At 35.0% G+C, this 12,046-nt stretch overlaps 1 protein-coding gene across 1 annotated transcript in view; it reads right to left on the minus strand.

Moving 5' to 3' along the window:
* UBR3 (ubiquitin protein ligase E3 component n-recognin 3) overlaps positions 1-12,046 on the minus strand; it is a 234,038-nt gene that overhangs the window by 147,156 nt on the left and 74,836 nt on the right. The window contains exons 9-11 of the mRNA XM_055308033.1: positions 11,332-11,511; positions 10,658-10,791; positions 4,360-4,446 (exon numbers count right to left, since the gene is read on the minus strand). Of these exons, the coding sequence (XP_055164008.1) occupies positions 4,360-4,446; positions 10,658-10,791; positions 11,332-11,511 (401 nt within the window). The remainder of the gene's footprint in view (positions 1-4,359; positions 4,447-10,657; positions 10,792-11,331; positions 11,512-12,046) is intronic.

Here is a 12,046-nt window from a genome sequence, read left to right on the forward strand (position 1 = left end):
GTTTCAAAATGCTAAAACCGTATTTTCACTCTGATTTATTCCTGTAAGTTTTAATCCAAACTTAAACTTTTAGAAGATATAGGTTTAAAAAACTACTGTATAGGTAAAATTAATTCCATTTTAAATATCTAAATGCAAATTTCTAAAGGAATAAATTATATACTCTCAACCCTGAATTCTCTGAAGCATCTAGCACAGAACAAGGGATGGAACAGATTTCCCTTTACAGTAGTCTATTTGGGAATCTTCAAAAGCATGCATATCAAACATGATGATAATAATAAGAACAATAATCACAGCTGACCTTATTCATATTACCTCATTTAATCCTCAGAAAAACCCTATGGAACAGAAACTATTAAGGTTCTCATGTTATAAGTAGGGAAATTCAAGCTTAGAAACTTAAATATCTTCCTAAATTTAACAAATAGTGAACTGAAGAGCCAGTGTGGACTCCATGTTATATTCAGAGTGGTAAGAGACCCTGATCACAGTCATAAAGTGGGGTGCAGGTGAAGGGCTTCCCTCTATTCCTTCACAAGCTGGGTAAGATGTTCCCCATATCCACACTAAACACAGTCTCCATATCCAGTATATATCAAGGAACTTATATCAAGGAACTTTAGCATTCTTGTGAATATTACAAAAACTGTATTTTAAATCTATAAATCCCTTGGATTGTTCTATCACTAGCAAAAAAACTACACAACCATTGTCCTTCTTAAACAAATAAGAAAAATGAAAAATGAAAAAAAGTATTATTTGTTTTTAAATACTTTTACAAGTATTTTCTGGGTAGAGTTAAAAAAAAAACTATCCAGAACATTCAATTATGCTAATGTAATATTGGTATAAATTTATAATTTAGAGTTTAAAAGAATGGCAATATGTCACCATCTCTGAGTTTTTTCAAAACAAATATAGTAACAACCTCCTCAATATGTGAATAAATGGCTACAGAAATTTGTTCTAATAAATAATGCCTCCCACAAAAAGGAAGGAATTTCTGATATATGCAACATCATCTAAGAAAGGACATTATGCTAAGTGAAATAAGCCAGTCAGAAAAAGATACAGATTCCACTTATATAAAGTACATAAAATAGTCAATATAATGGAGAGAAAATATAATGGTAGTTCTCAGGGGCTGGGAGGGAAGAGAAAATAAGGAGTTACCGTTTTGAAAAATGAAAAGTTCTGGAGATCAGCTGCAGAACAATGTGAATATACTTACTACTGAATTATATACTTAAAAGTGGTTAATGGTAATTTTTTTAAGATTTTTTTAAGTATTTTTTTTAATTTATTTATTCAGAGAGAGAGAGACACTGAGAGGCAGAGACACAGGCAGAGGGAGAAGCGGGCTCCATGCAGGGAGCCCAACGCAGAACTCGATCCTGGGTCTTCAGGATTAGATCCCGGGCTGCAGGCCGCGCTAAACTGCTGCGCCACCGGGGGTGCCCTTTTTTTAAGATTTCATTTATTTATTTGACAGAGCACAAGCAGGGGAGCAGCAGGCAGAGGGTGAGGGAGAGAGAGAAGCAGGCTTCCAGCAGAAGCAGGGAGCCCAATGCGGATCCCCAATTCTAGGACTCTGGGATCATGACCTGAGCCGAAAACAGACACTCAACCAAATGAACCACCCAAGCACCCCCAGTTGATGGTAAATTCTGTTACTTTTATTTTACAATTAAAAATAAAAATAAGTTTGCTCCCATTACCATAATCATTTGAGCAACATATTTTATACTAACTAGCTAAATAAGACTCTCCCTCGGGTACCTGAGTGGCTCAGTTGGTTAAGCATCTATCTGCCTTCAGCTCAAGTCATGATCCCAGGGTCCTGGGATCAAGCCCCACATGGGACTCCCTGCTCAATAGGAAACCTGCTTCTGCCTCTCCCTCTTCCTGCTGCCCTTCCTGCTTGTGCTCTATCAAATAAATAAATAAAATCTAAAAAAAAAAAAAAAAAGGATCTCCATCAATTTGTGCCAAAGGCATTAAGAACAGTGGTTAAGAGTATAGATTCCTGGGTGCCTGGATAGCTCAGCCAGTTAAGCATCTGCCTTCAGCTGTGGTCAGGATCCCAGGGTCCTGAGATCAAGTCCAGCATCAGGCTCCCTGCTTAGGGGGGAGTCTGCTGCTTCCTCTGCCCCTCCCTCCTGATCGTGCTCACTAGTTCTCTCTCTCATGCTTGGTTTCTCTCTCTCAAATAAATAAAAATTTTAAAATCTTAACAACAAAAAAAGAGTAGGCTCCTAAAAGCTAGATTTTCATGAACTCAAACCCTGACCCTGCCACCTCTAGTTATAAACTGTGAGCAAGTTAAACTCTCTGCACCCAAATGCCTGACTTATAAAGTAGGGATAATAAGCAGGATAGCTGTGAGGATTATCTTTAACACGGTACCCAACATAGTGCTATTAACTACAAAGTCATGGACTCTTATCTTGTCTTTCAAGGCTTTAGCATTTCCTAAACTCACACTCTTCTGCAGTGTTACATTCCATAACCCCTCCTTTTCTAATGTCACAGATTAGCCACTTGTCAAACTCTTCTTCTACTGCTTCCATACATACTGGTGGTTGTCAGATGCCATTCTCAGCTTTCTACTCTTCTCCTTCTGGGTGATTTTCTAGATATCTCTTAAATCTACCTCCTCCTCTATTTCCACACTGCCCGTAAGTAACCTTAGCTCAGGCCCTCAACATTTAGTGCCTAGATTTCAGTGGTAGTCCCTGCTTCTATTCTAACTCTATGAGACACCTTTGTGGTATCTGCCTAGCTCACAACTCTCTTCATCTCAGAACATCCCTCCCTACTCCATCTCCCAAACATACATACATACACACACATACCACATCACACAAAGAATAGAGCGTGACAGTCAAGTTTATATAAGTGTTGTCTTAGTGATGCTACCATTTCAATAATACCTCCATAAGTTTCAAATACCAATGAGAACTGGTATAAGAGAAGCTCCAGCTGAGTGACTAACCCTAGAGGGGGCAAAGGAGTAAAGCAAGTTGAAAGTACAGAGGCATAATCTGAATCTAACCATGAGATAAATCCAGACCGAGGGATATTCTACAACATAACTGAGCTAGCTGTACTCTTCAGAATGAGAAACTGTTCCAGAAGAAGACTAAGGACATGATGACTAAATGTAACATGGGATTCAGAATAGGATCCTTTTGCTATAAAAGACAACACTGGACAATCTGTAAAACATGAAGGAATTCTAAGGACTGGGCAGTAATAATATATTAATGTTAACCTCCTAATTTTTGTAGTTGTATCTGGTTGTATAAGACAATGTCCTTGTTTGTAGGAAATACATACCAAAGTATTTGGGAGTAAAAGGCATCAAGTCAAACAGTTCAAGAAAATAAAGTTCTTTGTACTCCACTTCTAGCTTTTCACTAAGTTTGTGATTGTATCAAAAAAAATTTTATAAGAAAGGCAAAGAAGGGATCCCTGGGTGGCGCAGCGGTTTGGCGCCTGCCTTTGGCCCCAGGGCGCGATCCTGGAGACCCGGGATCGAATCCCACGTCGGGTTCCCGGTGCATGGAGCCTGCTTCTCCCTCTGCCTGTGTCTCTGCCTCTCTCTCTCTCTCTGTGTGTGTGTGTGACTATCATAAATAAATTTAAAAAAAAAAAAAAAAGAAAGGCAAAGAAAAAGAAAGAAAAATTCCCCCACCTCACTAAAAATAATTAATTAATCTTAAAAACTTAAAAAAATAAAAAAGGACAGCAGGAGTTCCATCTCCCCAGGATTCAGAAATCAGATAGGGGAGCTGGAGATGTCTGAAACATGGTCTTCCTTATGCAAATGGCATATTCTGAACCTGCTTCATAAGTGGAGTAAAAGGCACTTCTGGTTGGAAACTTGGCTAATTACAAGCAAACCCTTGTTTAATTTATACAGACTATGTTCTGTGCCAACTCTTCTCAGCTCATTATTAATAGGAATCACCTTTGTTCAAGCCCACAAGAGGAAACTGATCAATTAATGAAGCTGTAACATCTTTTCCATTAATCTCCCCTATCCCATTCACATTTACACTGTTACTTTTACCTCTCCAAATGAAACTAATTTTTACTCCTGAGAAATATGGAGACATATACACTTAGAAAAAGAAATTATACTCTTCCCTATGAAATAAGCAAGTGTGATTAGTATGCTTTAGAATCTCCTAAACATCAAAGAACTGATAAACCACTTCTCCTTTTTGAAACCTAATGGTATTATGCTCATTCTGACTTTTTTCCCATACCCCATGAAAAGATACTCATTATTTTCAGTGTTAAATGAGATTTTCTCCTAAGTATCTGTATATATGTCAAAAATATACATACCTCATCTACGAAGTTAATAGCATCAAACCAATCTTGAAGAGCTTCAAGACAATATCTAACAACATTTCGGGTGTATTCTTGAGTTTCCTAAAATAGTAAGTTATGCAAATTTTACACTATATAAATATGCATATTTTCAACTTCAAAATTATGTGTAATACCTAAAAATTATATATTTAATGGTAAATACATATTATCAAAATAACCACACTTGCCATTTTAAGAAATTCTTCACAATAGTAATGACCAGTGACAATTATGAAAATTATGAGAACATGCTATGTTTTATATAATATTCTTGAAAATGAATCAAAACTGAAATAGTTCTATGGGATGCATATCAAGTTCCATTTGAAAACATTCCAAAAATATTATAAGTTCCTTAATATTAACTATTTAATGCATACAGTTTCCTTGGAGATGACAAAAATGTCTTAGAGATGAATGGCAGTGATGTTTGCACAACACAGAAATGTATCTAATGTCAATGAATCGCACATCTAACCACAATTAAATTCTACATTATGCATATTTGCACAATAAAAAATAAAAACAAACAAAAAAAAGGAACACAGAACACTTAAGCCCTATAAGCAACCTGTGAATATCTTAGCTTAGCTAAGAAGAAGAAAGGATAAGTGTGTGCCACTTAAACGTACTCTGAAAGAAAGTGATAATGCTGTATAGAGAAATGAATCCAGTGACATAGGCAACTATTAAGTTAAATGGCACAATAAATCATGATAGCCTCTCTTCAAAAAAATACTAGTAACAATAACGGGCAAAGGATCTGAATAGACATTTCTCTATAGATCTCCAAATAGCTAACAAGCACATGATAGATGCTCAACACTATCAATCATTAGGAAAGTACAAATCAAAGCCACAATTAGATATCATTTCACACCTATTCCGAAGGCTCTAATTTCTTAAATACAAAATAAAACGTGTTGACAAGGATGCGGAGAAACTGGAACTCTCAGACATTGCTGGTGGAAATGTAAAATGGTACAGCCACTTTAAGTTAAACACAGAGTTGCCATATGACCAAACAATTCTACTCTCATATATCCAAGAGAATTAAAAACACATGTTCACACAAAAACTTACACGCAAATGTTTACAACAGCATTAACCATAGTAACTAAAAAATGACATTAATCCATGAATGAAGAAGTAGAATGTGGTATATCTATGCAATGGATTACTATTCAGCTATGAAAAGAAATGAAGTACTGATACAGGCCATAACATAGTTGAACCATGAAAACATTACACTAATTGAGAGATGACAAACACAAAAGGCTATATATATTGTATGATTCCATCTACATGAAATGACTCGATTAGGCAAATTAGAGACAGATGGGAGAGCAGTGGTTTCCAAGGAATAAGAGGAAGTTGGGACTGGGAGATATGAGGTTCCTTTAGAGGATGGGTGATTAGTGGGGAATCTGTGGTACCAGTTGCACAGCTTTGTGACTATCCTACACAACTGTACTGTATACTTTAAGATGGTTAAAATAGAGACTTTTAGGTTGTATAAATCTGATCTCAATTTTAAAAGTTTTTAAAAATAGACATTTTGGGGCCTTAATGTATAATAAAAGTACAGGCAGCATCAAAGTCAAATAGGTTAAAATCTTTAGCTGTACATATAAATTACTCAGTGCCTTTCAAGAAAGCTAAAAGTCTCCCAGTGCTGCCTTCTCCTTTACCCTGCTCAGTCTCTTATCCTGTTAATTCTTCCTTAATATTATCATGTAAATCCACTCTTATTTCTACTACCCTCCAGACCAAATATCACTTACCTAGTTTCTTTGCCAATAGTCTCACTGCTTTAATCTATCCTATATGAATTTATCTTTATAAAAATAATATTTTACAGATTATGTTTCCTTATTTCTTACTGAAAAAAAATTAATGGCACTTTTAAGTTACCATAAATAATGTGTCATAACCAAAATATGTGGCAGATAAGTCATGGATAAAAAAAACATTTAAAATCTGGGGATCCCTGGGTGGCGCAGCAGTTTGGCGCCTGCCTTTGGCCCAGGGCACGATCCTGGAGACCCAGGATCGAATCCCATATCGGGCTCCCGATGCATGGAGCCTGCTTCTCCCTCTGCCTGTGTCTCTGCCTCTCTCTCTCTCTCTCTCGCTCTCTCTCTCTCTCTCTCTGTGTGTGTGTGTGTGTGTGTGTGTGACTATCATAAATTAAAAAAGAAAAAAAAAGGGATCCCTGGGTGGCGCAGCGGTTTGGCGCCTGCCTTTGGCCCAGGGCGCGATCCTGGAGACCCGGGATCGAATCCCACGTCGGGCTCCCGGTGCATGGAGCCTGCTTCTCCCTCTGCCTGTGTCTCTGCCTCTCTCTCTCTCTCTGTGTGACTATCATAAATAAATAAAAATAAAAATAAATTAAAAAAAAAGAGAAAAAAAGAAAACATTTAAAATCAAATGTTTTCCCAATTTATCAAGGGTTTGGGCAAATGTGTATCATAACATCCTCTTGGTACAAGTATAAACTGATACGAGCTTTCTGGAGAAAAATTTGAAAAGCATGTATCAGGGCCTTTAAAAAGGTGACAAGTTAATTACATTCCTAAATACAGCATATTTAATAATCATGTGCAGATCATCGGTCTCCCATCTCCCGCCACTAACAGACCCACCCAAAAACATTCAGCGTGCATGTTGGTACTACTACTAGTTTTATAACCTTTTTAGTTTGTTTATCCATATGTAAAAATGGACATAGTACTATCTACCTCCTAGTACTGTGAAAGAAGCAGGTGAAATAATGTTCATAAAATGCTCTGTGTCGTAGTCTATCTAGCACTATGTGTGACAAGCAGTTTAGTGCTCCAAAGGGTCTTGGCCAAACACTTCTGTAGTCTGCAGTAACCTAACATTGCCACTAGATGGAGATTTTACAGCTTATCTGTTCCGTTAGGAAGGCAAAAAGTAAGATTCTGGAAATGTGCCATCCTTTTATTCAATATATCTGTTATCAATCTAGTATTAATTGTTTATCTAGCCCTTAACATTTTCAAGAACCAACAGCATTAAGGGCAATCATACAAAGAAAGTAAGTTGTCTCATAAGTTTTTTTTATCAGTAATCCTTTAGTTTTGTATTTGATAATTAGAGAATAGAAACAACAAAATAGCTAATTTTTTTACTTTAATAGTCTTTCATGTAGCCTAAATTTCTAAAACCCAACAATAATACTGGTAAAAAGTTCTAGACATTCTTGCTTTTAACAGACAATTACAGCAAAGTGGGAAAGAGCACAAGTTCTGAAATCAAATGATTTCAAATTCAGCTTCTACTTAATAGCTGTGTGAACATGGGCAACTTATTAACTTCTGAAAGAAAGAGATGATAGTATCTACTTTATAAGAGATGAAGATCAGATAAGAATATGATGCGAAGAATATAGTGTAAAGAACGTCTGGCAGAATGTAGGTGCTCATCAAGAAAATGTCTTCTTTTAGGAAATAAATACTACTTAACTGAGAAACTACTTTCAAATTCTATCAGGACAACATAAACTTGTTTTTCTCTATTGTCTTCACTTCTTAGGCTAATGGAACTATAACACACTGCAATCTTGCCCTTCAAAGCTAAAAATTAAACTATTATCTAGAAACAATGAGTTCTCATTATCAGAAATAAACATAACCCCAATTTCATAATCAAAATTCATCCTAAACACAGTTGTCAGAATAATCCTCTTCAAATACTGATCTTTTCATATTAATATCCTATCAACCTCCCTGCTGCATCACTGTCTTTTGTTGACTAATATGATACTATGTTCCTAAGGCTCTTCTCCGCATCCTTATCTCTGATGTCAAAATGTTAGTTCTTTAAAGACTCCTAACTCTGGGAAACGAACTAGGGGTGGTGGAAGGGGAGGAGGGCGGGGGGTGGGGGTTAGTGGGTGACGGGCACTGAGGGGGACACTTGACGGGATGAGCACTGGGTGTTATTCTGTATGTTGGTAAATTGAACACCAATAAAAATTATTTTATTAAAAAAAATGTTAGTTCTTTCTTGAGGGTCCACTTCTCTCCCTTTTTGATCTTATCTTACCCCCTGGTGATAAATATCATTTACATTACCAAGGGTCTAAAATTTATAACCTTAATCCTGATTTATGTTTTGAGCACAAGACAAATCAGTCCCCACACTCATTACTCTCACAGCAACCTGTTTTCCTATAGAGCACTTACAAAATAAATCTGTGTGTTTACCCACTTAACATCTGTCTCCCTTATTAGACTGCCCCATGAGAACAAGAACCGTGTCTCTTCAATTCAACACCCAAAACCCAAGTATCTAGATAGTGTCTGGCATAAGAATAGCATTCAACAAATACTTTTTTTAGTGAATGAACAAATGAACCTCATATTATATGACAGGGTTTTTTATTTTTTATAAATGCTACAGCAGAAATTAAACAAAATACTATGAAAACATTGAAACTAGAATCATAAACTTGACTGAAAGAACTTAAATGAGCAGGTTACGTATCAGCTGAGTAGCATTTCTGAAGAGCTAACACAAGTAGTTCTTCACTCTGATTAGAATCACTGCCGAGGTCCTTCTGCACATCAAAGAAATCAAAATTTCTGACAGTGGAGCTTAGGCATATATATTTTTAAAGCTTCCCAGATAATTCTCACATAAGACTAGGCAGAAAGCATGAGAGACCATACAAAAAGGGACTAGTTTGAACAAAAGCACAGGAATCAAGGGAGGACACCACATGTTGAAGAATGAATATTTAATCCAGTGAAGATATAGATAAACAAAGGGGTAGAGATGGAAGATGAATTATGAGAGACAAGTTAAGGACAAATGATAGAGGATCTTAAATGTCTCTATAGAAAACACAGATGTTACCCTGTAGACAGTTGAGAACTGTAATGATTCTTAAGCAAAGGAGAGATACTCACAGAGCTTAGAAAAGTAATTTAAGTATTGGACCGGTTAGAGTAGAAAAAAATCTAGAGGCAGGAAAACCAGTTAAATTATCTTAACAACCCAGATTTTAAAGATATAAAGAAATAAATTAAAACACAGGAAGGAAGTGGGAGGAAGACTTTCTAGAACAGAAACGAAATTTCATAGTATCTGATTACAGGTTGAATGCAACTGGCACATGAGAGAAAGTTTCTGTATTAGATAACTACGTATTTTCAGATACCATAAATGATGTAAAGGACACAGTAGGGGAAGATGAATTTAATACATTAATTAGGGGCTTGAGAAAATTAATGTACCTCTAAGGAGATAGACATGAATAGCCAGAGCTGTTGAAAATCTGAACCTGGCTAGACTAACAAAGTTGTAAGTCACATGCATTTGGAGAATAGCCGAACTCATGAGAGAAAATATGAATCTGCTTAAAGGAATTCATATATTTAAAGTATATATGGAGGAGGACCTCATAATAACCCTGTGAAGAAGGGCAGGCTTTAGTGTCCCATTTTCTTTTGCTTTGTTTTCTAAAAAACTAAGGAGAAAGACGGAGACATTCAAATAGTTTTAAATGAGTTGACCAAGCAATTTAAGTAGAAAAATGCAGAGAAAAGATCAAAATCCAAGACTTCTAAATATTTCCACTATAAAATCTTGTCCAGCATCCTTATTAATACAGTTGGCAGCTGGTCTTCATGAGATCCATATAGCAAAACCTCAGTCAGGGCATTTCATTTTTCTAGATCATCCAAGGACTGTGGAGACTACCCATCAAACCAATACTTTAAAATGCAAAAGTAAAAAAATATATTTGTATACGGACACAAATACATGCAATTACAAGTGATCATTTTCTTAACCAATTATAAGAATTTATATTGTTGCTATGTTACTCTTAAGATTCCTTCTGTAGACAACTGGAAGTTGTATGAAGTGTATTGTGCTTGGAATCTTAAAAATATAAACTTTATTAAGAACTATTCTCATTCCTTGAAAGACAAAAAGCATCAGGCAACTAACTAACATAATGGATAAAATGAAGCAAGAAAGATAAATGTGGAGACTTCTAATAAAGCTCCAAACACTATTCATGGTAAGAGAAGACTACAAGGATCTGACAAATATAATGAACTCCAAACTGCCTAAGAATAATAATTACTGTCTGAGGTCAGCTGTCACAAAACTGAATTCACAATTAAACATTGCCCATTATTATATGAGTAAACAAGTCAATGTTTTCACAAATCTTTTTCTTAAATCACTCTTTTAAAGGTAAAGACAGAAATTAACAAAAATATTTTCAACATACCCTAACTTTACAATGGGATAAGAGCCCCCACATTGGCTGTGCACAGGCCTCAAGTTCAGCAGCAAAGGCAGCATAGTAGGTCTGAGACTCAAATTCCACATGCTCATTTAGTTCTCGCTTGTTTAAGTTCATACCTTGCAAAAATTAAAGCAGATATAAATCTTGCCAAATGGGAGCAAGTATTCAAATTAAAATCAAGTAAAATACTTCCTAGCACCAAAGACTCTGATGCGCACAAACAGCATAAATGACACAATATCTAGAAAAATAAAAGTATTTAAAATAAAATAATCCAGTCTTTTCAGAAGTTTTTACACTTTGTGAATTATCTGTTATATAACTAAATATGTTAAACAAGAAAGTCAAAAATTAATTGATGCTACTTGAAATTTTATGAAAGTGCTTTAAATCTTTCTTGAGATTAGAAATTTCTGGATTAATGATTTAAAGTGCTAAAATACTACACTCATTTCCTTTTTAATAATTTGATATTTTGCATGACTAATATATCTTCATGAACACGTGATTAAAGTACTTACAAATCTTAATTAAAATGAAACATTTCACATGTAACCCAAATAATGTGCTACTATCTTTTAATTAGTATATCTGATCGTTTTGCATTATGCATTTTGTAAACTAAAAAAAATTAACCAAAAAAGTAAAATTCATACCTTGAAAGAAAGATACAAAGTTCATCCATGTAACTAACAAACCATGGTCCTCCAAAAATCTCTTAGCCACACTTTGATGAGAAAGGATATTAATAAAATCACTGACAAGAGGCCAGTAAGTGTTATTCTTCAGTAATGCTTCTCCACAGTTCACTACCACATGTAAACTATTTTCTTCATCTAAAACAGACACACACCCAGTAATAAGTTTAAAAAAAAAAACAAACCAATGATACACATTATACACATTAGAAACATGGATATCTGAATTCAAACTACAGCCATATGATGTGTTACTTAGACTCTGAATCAATTTCCCCATCCATAAAATGGGGAAAAGACATGTATCTTAAGGGAATTAAATGAAGCATTACATAACATATAACATATAACATTACATTATTAAAATTATTATTACATTAGTTTAACATACTACATGACATTGAGCTAAGTATATGTTCATAAAACTTTATTATTTCCTTGATTTTAACAACATAATGTAATATCTTCAGTGCCAATCAGTAAAATATCTTTATCCCTAGGTTAATCTCATTCCACCTTATCAAACAAATCTGTAAGATATGGATTATATAATTGCTTTCTTCTATTCAAAGAATATATAAATATAATTTTATAGCAAACACAGTGTTCTAAAAATTAAAGATACATGTAACTAAACTTCTTAATCCTTTTTTAAAAAATCCTAAAGTTTAAT

Source organism: Nyctereutes procyonoides, unplaced genomic scaffold, assembly GCF_905146905.1.
Source record: "Nyctereutes procyonoides isolate TBG_1078 unplaced genomic scaffold, NYPRO_anot_genome, whole genome shotgun sequence".
Taxonomy (NCBI): domain Eukaryota; kingdom Metazoa; phylum Chordata; class Mammalia; order Carnivora; family Canidae; genus Nyctereutes; species Nyctereutes procyonoides.